This window comes from Strigops habroptila, chromosome 1 (assembly GCF_004027225.2).
Source record: "Strigops habroptila isolate Jane chromosome 1, bStrHab1.2.pri, whole genome shotgun sequence".
Classification (NCBI taxonomy): Eukaryota; Metazoa; Chordata; class Aves; order Psittaciformes; family Psittacidae; genus Strigops; species Strigops habroptila.
In genome coordinates, this window is record NC_044277.2 from 72951559 (window position 1) to 72969170 (window position 17612).

Below are 17612 nucleotides of genomic sequence, written 5' to 3' on the forward strand. Positions count from 1 at the left end.
GGTGAGGGGACATGAGGCTGCTCCACCATCTTCTCTTATTCTCAGTTTAAATGTTGGGGTTTTTAATCTCATGGGTCAACAAGCAACAGCAGGGGATGCTATGGACCAGAGTGTTCTTATGCTAGGTACTGATGACTGCTAACATACATATGTAAGCTGAACTCACCACCTATATGTAGAATTATCCAAAAGCATCTATGTCCATTAGCCTAGCAGAACTGCTAAATGGATTTCTGCAGTACTGGAAAACACAATCCTCTCTGTGACTGAGAAGATATGTCCTTAAGCCTACTCTTCGAATATGCATGGCATACAAACTGGGGTTGAACCTGAATTAGTTGTTACAGGCCAGAACAGACAACGAAGTTCCATATCAGTGCCTGTAAGCAAAAATCGATAATCATGTTTGCAGATACTGTATTACAGAGATAATCTCTTTCAAAGCATACTGCATATTCCATCTCTTTACTAAATTGCTCAGCCCTGCAGCTTCTAGATGTCAAAGAGCTGAAACTCTTCAATCAGCAACTGCTTCTGAGAATGAAGACAATCTGCCTTCAGTCTATATATTAGTATTTTCTGCTTTCATTTTCAGCACAACCTGATAACATTCCTGCACATTCTCAGTATAAAAGCTACATAGAAAGAGGCTGATCCTCAAAGGAGATCCCATGTCCCTCTACAAGTATTGCACCGCTGTCACAAAATACTGCTGTAGTCCAGAATTAGCTGCAGTATACCATGGTCCTATACAGTCCAGATACTCGGAAAGCGGAAGCCCGAGTTCTTTTTAAGCAGATGCTACTTGGTGATTACTCTTGTGCAGCTGTACCAGTACTCTCATGTTTGTGAAAATGTAATTACGAGTGCCACCTTGTTAGGAAAAGACATTTCCACAATTGCTTGTAGTGCACGTAGTGCAGTCTGGTTGACCACCATACATACTGGCAAAAATTATCAGAAAGTGCTAACTCATACCACTGTAAAATCCACATCAGCTGTTTCATTAATATCTGCTCTAAAATATATGCATATACCTTTTGATATCACCTCTATTTCTCATGAGAACAAACGCATTCATATTATATATTCAAGTTATCTAGGCTTCACTTTTATGTTAGAAACAAAACACAAAAGTTTAATATCTAAAGAAAAGGGAAGCTTTACTTCACTGGAAGTGAAAAATTTTAGTACCTATTTTTCTTCTTTAATGCAAAACCAGAAACAAAATATACAAGAAATGCAGCCTAACAAGCAGAGGTAAGAAAGGAAAAATAGGAATAAACAAGCTAAGCTTCTCTAGCTAAATGGATGTGTTCAGACTCATTTGTCCAGAAATGCATTTGCACTTATATTTCAGTACTGGCACAAAACAATGACTGATACAGCAAATAAATGAAAAATGACATCTCTGCCTGGCTTTCTTTTTCTTCTCTTTTCCTCCATCTCCCAAAATACTAACACATACTGATAAGCCAAAGCAGCAGCAAAGCCCTGTGAATTTATCAATATTCTTCTGCTTCACTTAAACTTCTTCTAAGTTTATGTGACAAATTTCAGCTGTACTGAAGGGTAGGCAATTACAAATTCTGGAGACTAAAACCTTCCAATTATGTAGAAGTCAAGTGTAAATGAGTAACAGAGATAGATAAGCAGAAAAGAAGTCATATATCCAATTGGCTGCCCCATATGCCCTCTGTGTAGTTTTATAATGGTGGTCTGCATATGAACTCAGAACATCACACACACAAAAACCTCAAACAAATAGATATTACATGTATCTATACCTGTAACAGTGAAATATCCCATGCATAGGAATAATATTCAGAATGAAGGGTGAATCAGTACTTGGCCAAATATGACCAAAGATGGTTTCAGAACAGCAGCCATCTTCTAGGTTAATACGTAGGTGAATCTACGAACACCAAGTGTTTCAGTAGCAATTTTTTTTTTTCCTTTTTTTTTTTCCCCCCAACAAAAATGGAGCACTGTCTGCTGGTAATTGATTTCCCCACAAGTACACCATAAAGTGAAGATCAGGATTTGTGTGATCTGACATGTTGTATCTGGCTTCAGGAAGCCCCTTTCACCTGCATGTAAAAAAAGTCATTAAGTAAGGATTAAAGCAGTCACCAAATCCATCTCTATTTGCCACAAAGGACTAGCTCTGGCTGCACAAATACTTCTTAACTCTTCTTTAAATTCCTAATTGTCTAATGTAATTATTTGTGGACTTGCTGTATAATAAGATCCAGCAGTCTGCCATCAGAAAGGTATAAACAAGAGGAAGAGGTACTGTATAGAAGTGGCATTGTGATAAGCAGATTGTCCTGTGTTCCTTAAACCACAACACAGATGTACTGTGCTTTGTCTTTTATTTTTTAACTTTTTTAAACTCTGTTCTCAGCACCACCTTATACAAAAGGTAACAGTTCAAATACCTCCTTAAGTTTTGCTCACCCCTAGCACCCAAGCAGAAGTTTGCACCTGCTCTATCACCTTTTGTTCACTCTGCAACTTGCTCACCTCAGTCTTTGGGAAAGTTGTATGAGCACTAGTTGCTCCCTTCACATCCAAGCGTTCAAGGAACTTGGAATGGCACCAAAGGTAACACTAACTTATCTACCCGGCTTATCTGTTTTCCATTCACACACACCAGACAAAAACATGAAGGGTCCAAGCAGAAATCATGTTTTGGTGGCTCCCTTTACATAAAGCAGGGGAAAAAACCCATCTGTAATAGGAGTGAGGGAAATAAAAAGAGTATTCCTCCCTAAGTATATACCAGTTACAAGAGAAATCAACAGAAGGGCTTTCATTTTTTTGTTTGGTCCCACATATGCTTTAGGGACACAAAGAGAATGTTAAATCTCAGTCTGCTTTTCATTTCTATATTGCCAACCTACAGCTGCTACAAGTTAACATAGAATCATAGTATAGTTAGGGTTGGAAAGACCTTAAGATCATCTAGTTCCAACTCCCCTGCCATGGGCAGGGACACCACACACTAAACCATGTCACCCAAGACTCCACCCAGCCTGGCCTTCAACATCCTTAGGTTGGTTTCCTTATGCCTTCAAGTATGAAATCAGAGAAAGTTTTTCTTGCTCTCCTTTTCTGCATAGGTAGCTTCACCCCAAAATAAAATGATAAATCATTAGGTTTGTTTCCTGTGTTTCACAAATCAGACATCTATTACACAAACAGTGACTGTAACATACAAAGCAAAAAATAAATGTACTGAAATATAGTGAATGAAAGTTTTAGAAAAAGCATTATGCTGCCTTTTAAGAGGTTCTGTTTATTTGGCAACTCAAAAAATTAAGGAAATTAAAAGATTAAATCTTAGCTTCCTTACATTTTTCTCTGAAGTTGTTGATTATAACTGGAAGTTTTTAATATCAGCAAAAATTAAAGATTTGATTCTACATGATGACTTCTTACAAGCTTGAATTTTGTTCATAGTACTGTCCCAGAAAATGAACTGTAAAGAAAGTCTGACTCATTTGCACCTCTATTCAAATACCATTTTCTCTAAATTGGGCCAAATACCACCTTAGCTAAAAAGACAAACTAAAGTATGAAAGTCTGTCATAAAAGACTTAATATGACCTCATTTTAGAATAACAATAAGCATTTTTATTTTCAAAATGGGATTACAACCCTGGTAAATATTTGATTCAGGAAGTTGGATTCCCTCTTTGTTTAACCAAGATAAACACAAATTATATATTCAAAGAGTATTACAATTTACTTAACTCATTAGTTAGCACACCATCTAGCTATTAATGACTCATATAAAAATGAACTATCATATGTAACAGGTATTCCAGACACTCTCAATACACGTAAACACCAGCAAGAATTCTCTTTGGTAAAAAATAATTTTCCAGAGTAGCTCCTTTTCCTTACAATTCATAGATCCAATCTCACCTTTAATTCCTTGAATGCCTCATTAATGGGCATACACACCCACCCCCACCTTACATATATATATATATATAAAAAACCCCAAAGCCTTAAGATTCCAGAACTTAAAGTTGAATAAAACACATGAAAAAGAACCTCCAACCTTCTCATCCTGCATAAAGAATTCAACTTAAATCTTGCCGTAAACTAGGGGCTAAAATTACCTTTAAAAATGGACTTTGAGGTATGTGTAGTTCTAACTGAAAGATGTGCAGATTCAGCATGAGAATAAAATCTCAGGAGATTTATGTAACTACAGGAGCAGGTGGAATAGGCTCATATGCAACCTTCTGGGAATCTCAAACTGAGAATAGGCTTCATAGCTTAGATGCAAGGTTCAATGAGAAAGGCAAACTCCAGCATGTGCCCTTTAAACACATTAATAATCTGAGTTTGTAAAGAAGTTCATCTTATGGATGAAGAAAAAATGCATATGTCCTATCAGGTTTCTGAAAAGTTTATACATGCTGGCTTGTAAGAAAGTTTATGGCAGTTGTGGCATAAACATTTTCACAAGCCAGCATGTATTAGTCTTTCACTCTTTACAGATATATCAGCAAATATCTCATGTAAGTAGACACAAATGTTTGAATTTAGAAGTTCTAGAAAAAAAAAAAAAGGTGAAAAATAGATACTTGCGAGAGCCATTCCCACTATTAATCCTGACATTGGCCAGATATCATCTTTTTTAAAAACATTTTTTAAAACAAATCTATTCACTTAAACATTACTATTTAGGTTTCTGCTTTTATATTTTAAGGAATGTAAGCAAGTTTTTGGGAAAACCACCTTTCATCCTGGCCAATACTTTTATGGATTATTCTACTATTACTTAAGGTGAACAATAACAAAGCAAACCTCGCAAAACAAAACCATGTGGAGTCAGGCGTTCTATGCCTGCTAGCCTACTATTGCTGTAGCAAGAGTTATAAAATATCTGTCCTTCTACAATGACCATCCAATGAGTGCTTCTTTCCTAATCCATAATCGCTATGCACACATTGTTCCAGCAGTCAACTTTGAACAATTTGAGTTTTAGGCTTCACCGACAAGAGCTTAAAAGGCTTTTACTTGTTTTATTCTCTTTATTCTCCTACACAAAGGAAATTGCTGAGACACATCAAATACCGATTTGCTACAGACACTACCATATGAAACTTGCTTACTCAAACAACACACTATAAAGTACAGAGCACAGAACTATGACATGTAGGATGACAACTTTGATGTACCCACAATGGGCAAACAATGTCTCACTGCACAGGCCTAGCTCACATTTAGACACACTTCCTGTCCGATGCAATCTAGCAGCACTCTAACCCTCACTTTTACAAGGGATTAACTTTCACTGAACTGATGGAAACGTACTCTTTTAACATATGAATCTCTGTTCTTCATTTCTTTTGTGAAAACTTGCATTTCGAATGGCTGTCTGCTTTTGTGGCTTTTGGGTTTTTTGTGGTTTTGTTGTTGTTGTTGTGTTGTTTTTTTAAAGGAAGATTATCTTGTGTTTCAAAAACTATTTTCCAGGTATACACTTTCAGAAAACAGGACACACATATCTTGGCCAAAAATAATTTCTGTAGAAGTTTACAAACAAGGAGTCATTATTTTACTTTATTCCTTTTTAGAGATCTTTGCTATTAATAACCAGCATCTGATAATATTGCAATGTCTGATAATATTCCAAACTAATGCTTTATTTACAAAATATCTTCTCAAAAATATACAGAAATTTCTAAACAAAAGATTTGCAAAGATGCTTTTGCTATAACTGAATGACTCTTCCTGTTCCAGTTTGTTACATGCAACATGAAGCCTTTTTCTTCATAATAGCAGTGTGTGGACAAACTAATGACTCATTCCAACAGACACTTTAACATGACAGACGAGGAAACTTACTTTTACAAAAATAACTGAAGTGCATCAATGGTCAAGATTAAGTTTTAGGCATTCCCTTTATTTTCTAGATAGAAATATGCTATAAGAAAGATTAAACTGACGAAGCAAACTAAAACGAAAAAAAATTAAAAAAAAAATAAAATTCAAAGCATCAATGTAAAAATCAAACAGTTATAAAAGTCTAACTGAAACTGTAGAAAAGGAGTATGCAAATTGTAACAATCATCTTTGCTTCCATGCTGGAAGCATTTGCTGTGCATGAGGAAGTCAGCAATTTTCCTGTTCCTTCAGACACACAATTGCAAAGCTAAAGCTCGAGCAATTTTCTGAAATAATGAAACAACAGGTGTATAGGTTGTCTTGTTTCTAGCCCTTTTGTATTGTTATTGTGCTAGAGTAAAAGCCTCTTACAGCTAGCAGTTCACCATGTGCTTTTTCTTCCAGAGGTGAAAACAGTTTTGTAGCTTATGAAACACCTGCATGCTTTCACAAAGGCTGATTCATGCAAACAAATCAAAGTGAGCAACATAAGTAGAAGAATTACATTATTACGACAACAACAACTGTGTGGAGAAAAATAATGCTAAAAGTTCTTCTGTCTTACATAAAGTGTCAAAGCGTTCAATCCCTCAGCCAAAAAAAAAAAAAAAATCTGACTAGCGCATACTGCATTAATGAGTTAAACCATAGTATGCTTTATTTCTCCTGTGAAATTCCATCATTCTGTTTTGCAATGATTTCATATAACTTTCACTTTGCTTCTCACTGTTGTTCCTACCTCCCTCAACCATAACAGAGTTTCAGGTTTGAAAGATCTGGAGCTTTAAAATACCGTAATTTTTAATTCCTAACTTGGTTAACTTTATATCCTCTAATCGTATTCAAAATATTTCTTTCACCACATGTGAATGAGAGAAACTTCACATGTCCTACAGTTTCAGAAATCAAAGTTTACTTCAATTATACTTGAGGTAACTCTACACAACACGACAGGATGACTGGGATTGCAGCTAGCATTCTGTCATTCCAACAAAACTTGTCTGAAAGGTCTGTAAACCCCAGTGAATCATTTGGTAAACACACTTTTGGCTCTAGGTGGGTTTCAGGTTGGTAGCTGGTAAGTTTGAATTCCAAGTTTCCACAGGAATGGTTACCATCTCTTTCATTACTAGAGCTTTCACACTTCCCAGCAGGAGACAGAGACTCTGTGTCTTAACATTTCTTAACAAAGGCTGAAAAGAGTTGTGCACCTTTATGACTAAACACTTGTAAGAAGATTTCAGACAAGTAACCACCAGTAAAGACAGCAGCACTGACCACTGATCTTGGCCTGGGGTATCTGCGGAGAGGGTGGGGGAGCTAAAGGGCCTCTTGAGAAAACTCCCACACCTACTTTTATGACTGAAAGATCAGTGACCAACTTCATACTTTCACACCAGATTAAAAGACGACCTGAGTGTGTTGTGTAATGAGTTTGGAAGTCCTAAACAACACACCTTACATCCTGGCTTACTTGCACCAAAACAAAGGCTTCAGCCATCTCACAGCTGATTTGGAGCTGCCATAACTGGCACATCCCGTCATATCCAAGGAAACACATCTTTTGGATAAGGGCTGCCCTGGGGCACTCTAATAGAACCAGAACGGAAGCAGAAGGGAAGAAGCGGAAGATAAGATCTGTGAAGGACAAATATGAAGGAGACATAACGGTAAGTTTGAAAATAAGGGGAAAAAACTTAAACACTTGGGGAGTAGGTAAGGGTTATAAAGATATGCAGGTGAAAGGGAAAAAAAAATTACGTACTTGGGTTTTGATTTAGAAGCAGAAACTCTCTAAAGAGTTGTGGAAAGAGTTTCAAAAATACAAAGGCAAAACAGTGGTGCTACAGCACTGAACACTGAACAAAAACTTTAAACAGTCTTCTCAAGTTGACATTTGGTAAAGGGTCTGCACATTCGTAAGACCAAAACCTAGCAACCTAGTGTCAACATCAACAATATGATTTCTGTCCTCATTTTATATTTTTGGCAGACTGGGGTGGGAGAGCATTTGTTTGAGTCAGTCAGCACAATCATAAACCTCTATAATCTACAGATTTCTCCCTCATTAGTGAATTCAGCCTACTGATACTTATGCTAACAGAGGGCAGCTGTGAACTTCAATCTGTGAATTAGCAGAATAAACTACAACAACATCAGAGACCTCTGGGAGCAGCCTCTCACAAAGAATCTTCAGGACTTAACCTAAATTATTTGCCAGGATATTGAGTATGTCACATAAGGTAAAAGTGGGCAGTCTGAATTTTGGATATTAGAAGTGCTTGGCGCTTCACAGCCTTAAGCAATAGCAACAAAACTGAATATTTATCAATACTGCAATTTTGGTTAATTATAAGACAACTTCAGATCCTATTTCTAGTAGTCTGAGAAAGTAAAGGAAGTCTGCAAGCCTAATTAAAGCATACACAAAGTGTTCTACAAATCAAAAAGACAGTCTTAACCTGAACGCATTTTACTTTTCCATATTCAACAGTACAGCATTACTTAATGAAATAATAGGCACAGTACTGAATCTAAAGCTACTTAATCTTAAATTGCATAAATGAAAATATTATGAAAAAAACATACATTTCTATTGCATTGTGATTTTATATTTCCATACCTTAGCAAGTCATCCAACTTAATTACATTTACTAAAACAACTCTTAAAGACAAGAATATGAGAATGCTGAAGGTCAGAAATTATAAGGTTAAAAATAATGAAGGAGAAAACCAACAAATCCTAAGCAAGTAACACCACTCAGAAAACTGCGAGAAGATGAGATTGCTGACATATGGAAGTCAGGTGAAGTTCAGGATAAAATAAATTGATCAGGGATTCTCACTTACCTTTGCATGAAGCCTAACTGCCTCTAAAAGGCTTTGTTTCAACTTCTAAGCTCTAAACAAGTTTTAAATTATAGATAGCTGCCTTATATACAAAACAGAGATTTTTATGTGTTCACACTGCATTTCTTCCTTGAAAATTTGCTGTTTCATTTGCTTAATTTAACTTCTGTAAGTATGAAAGACTTTTTTTAATTTATAATTATTTTTTAAAAATGTCTTTTTTTCCTATAATGACAATAAATTCTGAATACAGAAGCTACACAATAGTAAGTTGGAACATTTTTCTAAGAGAACATGATCCTCCTCTCCAGCCTCCATTCTTACAGATTCACTCTAACAAAATCACAGCAGAGTAAGGTAACATTAGGCCTGTATGGCCTGGGACAAAGACTAATCTGAAATTAAAACGGATAATATAGAATCATAGAATCGTAAGGGTTGGAAAGGACCTTAAGATCATCTAGTTCCAACCCCCCTGCCATGGGCAGGGACACCTTGCCCTAAACCATGTGGCTCAAGGCTCTGTCCAACCTGGCCTTGAACACCGCCAGGGATGGAGCATCCACAACCTCCCTGGGCAACCCATTCCAGTGCTTCACCACCCTCACTGTAAAGAACTTCTTCCTTATATCTAATCTAAACTTCCCCTGTTTAAGTTTGAACCCATTACCCCTTGTCCTACCACTACAGTCCCTAACGAAGAGTCCCTCTCCAGCATCCTTGTAGACCCCCTTCAGATACTGGAAGGCTGCTATGAGGTCACCACGCAGCCTTCTCTTCTCCAGGCTGAACAGCCCCAACTTTCTCAGCCTGTCTTCATATGGGAGGTGCTCCAGCCCTCTTATCATCCTCGTGGCCCTCCTCTGGACTCGCTCCAACAGCTCCATGTCCTTTTTATGTTGAGGACACCAGAACTGTACGCAGTACTCCAAGTGGGGTCTCACAAGAGCAGAGTACAGGGGCAGGATCACCTCCTTCGACCTGCTGGTCACGCTTCTTTTGATGCAGCCCAGGATACGGTTGGCTTTCTGGGCTGCAAGTGCACACTGCCGGCTCATGTTAAGCTTCTCATCAACCAACACCCCCAAGTCCTTTTCTGCAGGGCTGCTCTGAATCTCTTCTCTGCCCAGCCTGTAGCAGTGCCTGGGGTTGCCCCGACCCAGATGTAGGACCTTGCACTTGGCTTGGTTAAACTTCATAAGGTTGGCATCGGCCCACCTCACAAGGGTGTCAAGGTCCCTCTGGATGGCATCCCTTCCCTCCAGCGTATCAACCGAACCACACAGCTTGGTGTCGTCGGCAAACTTGCTGAGGGCGCACTCAATCCCACTGTCCATGTCACCGACAAAGATGACTTATATAATAAGAAGCCACAAAGAGGACAAATCCAGATGCATACTTATCTGTAGTTATAAAGCTTATAAATATCTTCACTATCTTTAAAACATCTGCTTACCTACATCATGCAAAGGAACAAAGAGAAACATACAACATACCTGTATTAGAGAGAGATCCTCAAGCTGCAATCTGAAGAGGTAGTTTCTGGAGTAAAAAAAGTAGATAAAAATGAATTGTAACTAGTGCTTAAATAAAAAAAAGGTACTAGTGTTTAAATAAAAACATAATGACACAAAAACATAAAAGACAGGGAAAAAAAAAGTGACTGGTAGTCAGGACTCTCAATTCTTTCAGGACTGTCTTAACATACAGCCTTTTGGGCTAAGGACTAAGGCAATTTCTAAAACATATTTTCACCTTGAAAGACTGGCTGCATATAAATAAATTAGATATTTATACTGCATACATGTACATTTGAGCTGTTGCTCCAGTCTTCCTTTAGAATCATTGGGAAGAAATACTCAGTGCTTTGGCAGATTTGTGTGACCAGTGTTAGATGTCTAAACAAGAATAAGAGGACAGGGAGATTAAAGCTGTCCATTTCTCTCCACGATGATGGGGACCTTATGCAATTAGCTCAGTCACAGACAGGTGAAGTTTGAAGCAAAGGATCCCAGTATGATGGAGTGTCTGTAGAAGCCAGTTTTCACAATTCTGATTGAAGTCCTGTCATACTTGGTCTGATTTTTTTCCATGTACAGCAGGAGCTGAATATGAGCCAAGCATATCTTTCAAAAGCCCATATTTTTATTGCAAAAGGATTTCTCACTCTAGATTTTCTCTACAGAAGTATTGCTGCACCTGCAGAACTTGGTAGGAGTGCAGGCAAACCATGAACGAGATGTGACTCAAAGGCATTGCTTGAAACCTGGGGAAATGATGGTCAGGACTGTAGTTTATATCTCTATTCATTTCTTCAAATGAGCCGGCAGGGTGGAGGAACAAAAATAAACTGTGTCTAAAAAAAAAATAAAAATAATCCAAAACATGTATCTCAGAAACACAATCACTATCATGGCCAGCTTTATTTACGGACTCTGGGATGCTACTATGTGTATTTATTTATTGATTCTGGTACAGACATGGTCTACTCAGATTGTGGATGTACAGGAATCAGGTCGCTAGTCCTTCCTAGGAAAATTGCTAAAAGGAGTTACTCAAAACACAAGAGGCAGGCTATTAAGGGCACGAATTCATGAGAAAGTAAAATAAAGACAGAATATTTGTTATTAGCACAGATAAATCATCACAAAGAAATAACTAAAATACTTGCTTCTGAGTCATGAAGAGACCTGACGTGGTCAAAGAAACAGTACACTGCAAGATGAAGTTTACACAAAGCTTCATCAACAAGCTACGTGCAAGTTGACCTGACTTTCACTGAAACATCAGAAGCAATGCATACAGTCTAACACATCTATACTCTCTCTGTAAGGACAAAAAATATGTTCACATCTGCAAAAAGTCTTGCTCAGAAATACTCAGCAGGGAACATACTTAGTCTGCTCCTCAACTCATTGCATATAAGTTTCCTTCAACCACCCTTCATTGTGCTTCTTTCGCTCCAGATATCAAATAAAGAAACCTACAACTTCACTGTTGTTGCAAATCTTTTTTTCCACTTACAGAAGCAGAACAATCTTTTTCTTCCAGAGAAACTGAACTGCATCCACAGCAGGTATAAACTGCTTTCTTAAGTTAGTGGTATCAGACTCACAGAAGTGGCACATAAATGCCCCATTACACTCTACAAATAAATGCAGTCTCTGATGTAGAATAAATGAGCAGATACTGTGGTCTCACACATCTAGTTTTAAGTCAGCACTTACCATAGTGTCATGTCAAGCTCATCTTGAGATACCTACTGAAGATTTATCACTGATGTGGTATTTTATGTCTTTTTATGGTCTTACATCCTCACATAATTTCAGCCTATTAAAAAATAATCTATTGTCCCAAACTGTAGGAATTCTAAATTAATAAATATATAAACACAGTGTCAGCCTAAAGAAAAACAGAGGCTGAAAGTTTTGTGGGTTTATTTCTTTGAATCCTATGCAGTAGAGCACAGCACTGCAACCCAATAATATACCCACTGTGGAATTAGAAATATTGACCCTTTAAGTGTTAAGGAGACTAAAATGTCTATATTCATGTGAATAAGCCAAGAGCCAGAGCTGATTATTGCACATTTTTCAACTTCCTGTGGCTACCAATAACCAATTAAAATATTATTTTTTGCTTCACAAAGCCAGCAGAAAGAAAATGGAATAAGAAGAAAAGCAATGTGAAAGACACAGCAAGACATTACACCTCAGCAACACAGAGGTAAACTGGGCAAACGGACAGCACAGGGTGACTGTGACTACGTAAATAACGCTGGGATAAGTGGCAAACTACCCCTCAGAGAGAAACCAGAGCTATTCCTACCTGTATATGCCCACTTCAGTGAAACTTGCAGAACTACTTTTAGCTGTACAATTACAATAGTTTAACACTCTAAGGCATGAACCTCTAAAATGCAAGAACTATGACAGGACATTTATGAGAAAAATAAGTAAATTAAAAAAAAAAACCAAAACAACCATGCATGACAGTAAATAAAAAATAAAAAAAACGATAATGCCCTGGGCTGCCATTTAGCTCTCTCTATTTAGCTTTATTCTAGTGCATTTATGCTTTGGGGCACACAAAGGATGTGAAATAAGAATGACCAAATACTTTCTGAAGCATAGATACAGACCTCTTAGCACGTAGGCCTGTCTCTTGTCCACATATGGTGGTGGTATCAGCAAGAAAAATACAACTTTACATGCTGGAATTAAACTGATTTGACACTGGCGGTAATTGGTAAATTTGTTTCCATTTGGTGCTTAATGAATGAGGAAAGCAAATATGTTACATAAATTTGCAAACAGAAGGACGCTAATGAGAAGAAAACACAAACTCTGAGAGCAGCATCCTGTACTCCTTCCAATAGCCAGGAGGCACTATGCATTTTGATTTATATTCACAGCACTAAACAACTTTTCTAGCTGAACTATGATAACTAAAACTTGTTAATTAACAGCCTGCTCAAACCCAATGGCAAAGACTTCCCCTGGTATCAGTGAGAACTGAATGAAGCACCACAAAAAGCATGCTCCAGTGACCTTGAAAACAACGTATTTTGATCTACTGCATTGAATACATTCAATATGCCTACAGATGAAAGTATAAAACTTTCTGTATGTTACTAAACAAGTTGATGACAAAAATCAGTTGAAAACTCATAAAGATTCAAAAGTATAGCATGTTAGTAATGGTTGTTAAATCCAGCACTTTACCTTTTTTTTTGTGAAATGGCAAGCTGTAACACTACAACAATAAATTCTGTTGCATTAAACACAGACATTAAAGGACCTTAAGATGGCACATACAACTTAGAAAAACATATTATAGAATAAGCTTTTGAAAAACCCATAAGATAGATAGCAAACAAAAATCCCCACCCCAAACCCTTATATGGATCTGCAATTGAAAGCCTGAATTAATAAATAGGGGCTGCAGAAAACTCAAAAACTCAAGGAATGACCAGACATACTGCCAAATCTCCAGGAAATAAACCAGTAAAAGATTCCTTCCTGTGCACTTTTTTCAAGAAACTATTTCACATGAAAGAAGAAAATTTTATTCAATTTATTGAAGAAAAAGATATTAAGACTGAAAATGAGAAGTGTAAACTCTGTAAGAATTAACTATTCAGCAAAAAGTCACTATTTCACGCTCAAGATGGGAAAGTTCTGGGAGTAAAAGCCAGTTCTAGTTCTGCAGTGTAGTAAAACCAGTAATCAGGAATAAAAAAAAAAACAAACAAAAAAAAAGGAAATAGAGTAGGAGGAAAGAATATAAATAAAAAATTATTATGCAGAAAATTCATTTGTTATATTAAGATACAATAGAGAAAATATGTGAAAAAGCGAAGGATGATATATTGGAAATAAAAGAAGCCTAATCAAAGTGGTCTAGTTGAACTATTATATGAAAATGGTCAAATCAGAATAATGAAAAGCAGTAATTTTTTGTCTGCATTTTGCAGGAAATAGAAGTCTCACCAAATAAGAATAATGAAATAAGGCTTCCTGATAAATGTAAGAATATGAAAACAGCATATACCCACACATAAATATTTTCAGACTAGCAGCTCATGCTAATTCAATCTAAAAAAATATGGTTCTAGGTCTTCTTACTACTCTTTTTAAACAATTTCTAAAATTACAGGCGTTCTTGAGGAATTAAAGACTAACCATGTTATACTAACATTCAAAATGGCAAAAAGGAAGACTCAGGTGATCATAGACTGATCAGTGAGACACTGAGCTTGCAAACAGAACAACACTGTAAGAGTCAATTAGGAAAGAATTCTATTATAAATTAAATTAATCCACTCAAAGGTCCTGTAAAATCCCACTTCCTTCTCTGATGGCTGCTCCTCAGGATTAGACAGCCTTTAATTTCCCTCCTGTGACCGTGCTGCAGTCCTCCAGTAGAGCCATTAAGTTTCCAGCAGAGCCCTTTCCTTCAGTGGAAACTCGCTGTACATGGCAGCAGGCTGCATACAGAGGTATGCACATGATGTCAACACATCTCTATATAAAACTAATCTTGCTCCCATCAAATTTTGAGATGTGAAGGTCACGTGCACAGTCCGCATCACGGCACTGTTAAGTTTTCTGATTGTACTCTTGGAATGAGGACAGAGACCCACGCGCCTACCTAGTACATCTGCAGCCCCTTACAAGAGGATTGCAGCCACTCAAGTGCATCCACAACAGTGCTGTAGTAACTCATGCAAGGCACCTATGTATCAGAGCCAGAGGAGAGTCCTTAACAGATGTGACTGCTGCTCCAAGTGGTACCTCTCTAGCTCTTCTATATCCTGGTTATCAGCCTCTGGCCAGCTGGTAGCTCCCTGCCCTGCATTTCAGCACTGTAAAGGCACACAGAGTAGACAAGTTCAGCAAGGACCAAACTGCCAGAGATGTAGGACAGAAACTATATGCTTGGACTAAAACTCACTGCAGAAGAAAGGAACAGATAACTGAAATGAGAACATAGTCTAACCAGGAACCTAGAGAAGGCATAAGTTGCCATATTCAGTACTCCTGCTACAACAGATGCAGTGTGTATACATAAAGTCATTACTTCAATTAAAGACAGGTACTTTCAGAACACCGTTCATCTGATGTAATTTCTAAAGATGGCTTACACTGAAATAGCAGTGTTCTCTGCCAAAGAAGTTCCATTTACCTCTGACATTTCTCTTTTCACCTCATCCTGAGTCAACTCAAGAGCTTCTCTGATGATGCGTCATGTTAGTTCCACTAATTAAAATGGCGAGACATTATATTAGCACAAGAGAAATTTTTGTGGGGTTAGTGAATTGACTAGTGTTACACTGCAACCAGACTATTAGCAGAGCTGGTGCAAAGGAGGAGAAAATTGTGTAGTAGAACAAGTCATGAGCAGGAAAGGTACAAAGCATTAGCTTTTAAATGTATTTAGGAACCCATTAGCAAGGTAGGAAAAAAGAAGCAATAGAGGTAGAAAGACCTTCCTCTTCCCGAAGCAGTAGGATGATAATTTCTCTTAGATTTAACATTAAACCATACCTTAGATTAGACCAGACCAATCAGTGAAAGGACCAACATTGATTACCCTGAACCAAGTGTTAAATGAACAATAAACCCAGATGGATGTTCAAAGAATACAGCACTAATTCCTGGTGCCTGTATATTCTTCCAATATGTTAGCACTCAGAGCATCTCATTAACAGGAAGCTCTGAAATTTTCCTGCTGAGAGCAGACAACAGCAAGAAGCAAACCTGTACAGTTATTTATTCTATTATTAGAGATTCTAAACCCACTGTTAATGAATCCTCTAATTTGCCTTTCTGTTATTACGGCAAGTAGTGGTAATGGTTCAAATTAACGTTCGCAAACACACATCTAATAAAGTAAAAAAGCCATACTGTTACACAGTCCCTTCACCAGTGAGGCAAGGACTGACTGAGGCAATAAGACACCTCAAAACAAATTTAATTAACTTACAGTAGAACATACAGGAGAAAGTCACCATTATTAGGATGCTCTGTCGAAAAAATAATGTAAGATTTGTCTAAATATTTATAATCCAATTTAAAAAAAAAAAAGTTGAATAGCATTGAGAGATATTTCTGATAAGTAACTAGATTATTTTAAAGTACAGCTGAACTAGCCCAACTTGAACTTTTAAAAAAATACATTTCCACATCTTAAGAATGAACTCCAGCTAGGCTACTACTAGTTCCTAATTTCAAGCACAAAAGGCTTGGAAATAGGAAGATTACTTCATTTTTCCTTTAAACAATTTTCTTCTGACATAATTCCTCTTGCCTGATTTAATAAAACTAATAAGAAAAAAAATATTTGAGTCACAAAAAAAAAAAAAAAAGGAGGAAAAAAAAAGAAGGGATTTAAAGGAAAATATAACTAATTATTTTGAACCTCAAGATTTTTTCCCTAACCTACTGGGTTTGAGACATGCTTCTAGTAGACTTTCATTTTACCAAAATGGCTGGAACAGTTTAAACAATTTTTGATTTATAGAAACTAGAGCTGATAAGTGTTTAGTGCATTGTCAGGGAACAAGGAGGAAAAAAAGGTAATTTGCCAGGGCAATTCAGACACCACTGTATTCTTTGCTTGAGCTGGTCTTGTTCCCCCTCAGCTGAGCTTTCCGAGAGAGTAAAAAAGAAACAGATGGCAAAGCACTTTCACATAGGGAAAGTGCATTGGGGAAAGAAGAACATAGGGAAAAAAAAGACAAGGTTGTTCTTGAAGAAATCCATGAATCTCCATGCTTACTGGCATTTCAAAATACAGAAATCATTATCATATTTGATTAGATGCTAAGTCAGTCCACTAAATACCACACAGAGAAATATTCATCCGAATATTTTATCAGGATTTATCAGAATAAGATAAACAAGCAGTCTCATTTCCTTGAGCTTACAGAGGAGCTAATGCCCTGAGAATAATCCTTCATTGATGCCACTTAATCATAAAAGTAAATTCTGCCATGCCATATGGGTTTTTTTGAAGAAAACAACTGAATTCCCTAGAAGGTTTCAGATTGCAAGAGAACTCTTTTTTTTTTTTTTTTTTATCTCCCAGGTCATAAGTGATGTTAAGAACAATGCCTGAGGCAAATTTTAGAGATGCAGTTTCATGGGAACATGTACTGGATGATTAAAGTGAAGGTGTGTGCTAGCACTGGAATAGTAACATTCACAGATCAGTGCAGAATGTATAAGGAAACTGAAACAATGCTAGGACACTCTGAATTAATCAACTCAAGACCTATAGGAGAACCGTACATTTTGCAGAACAAAACAGAACATTAACCAGAGACTTCTCACAAGGACTGGAAGACA

At 37.1% G+C, this 17612-nt stretch overlaps 1 protein-coding gene across 9 annotated transcripts in view; it reads right to left on the reverse strand.

The window, feature by feature from the left end:
• Positions 1 to 17612, reverse strand: part of SEMA5A (semaphorin 5A) — a 326650-nt gene that overhangs the window by 182082 nt on the left and 126956 nt on the right. For all 9 annotated transcript variants that reach the window (XM_030495666.1, XM_030495658.1, XM_030495648.1 and 6 more), the window contains one exon: positions 10257 to 10302. In XM_030495666.1, coding sequence (XP_030351526.1) covers positions 10257 to 10302 — 46 coding nt within the window. The remainder of the gene's footprint in view (positions 1 to 10256; positions 10303 to 17612) is intronic.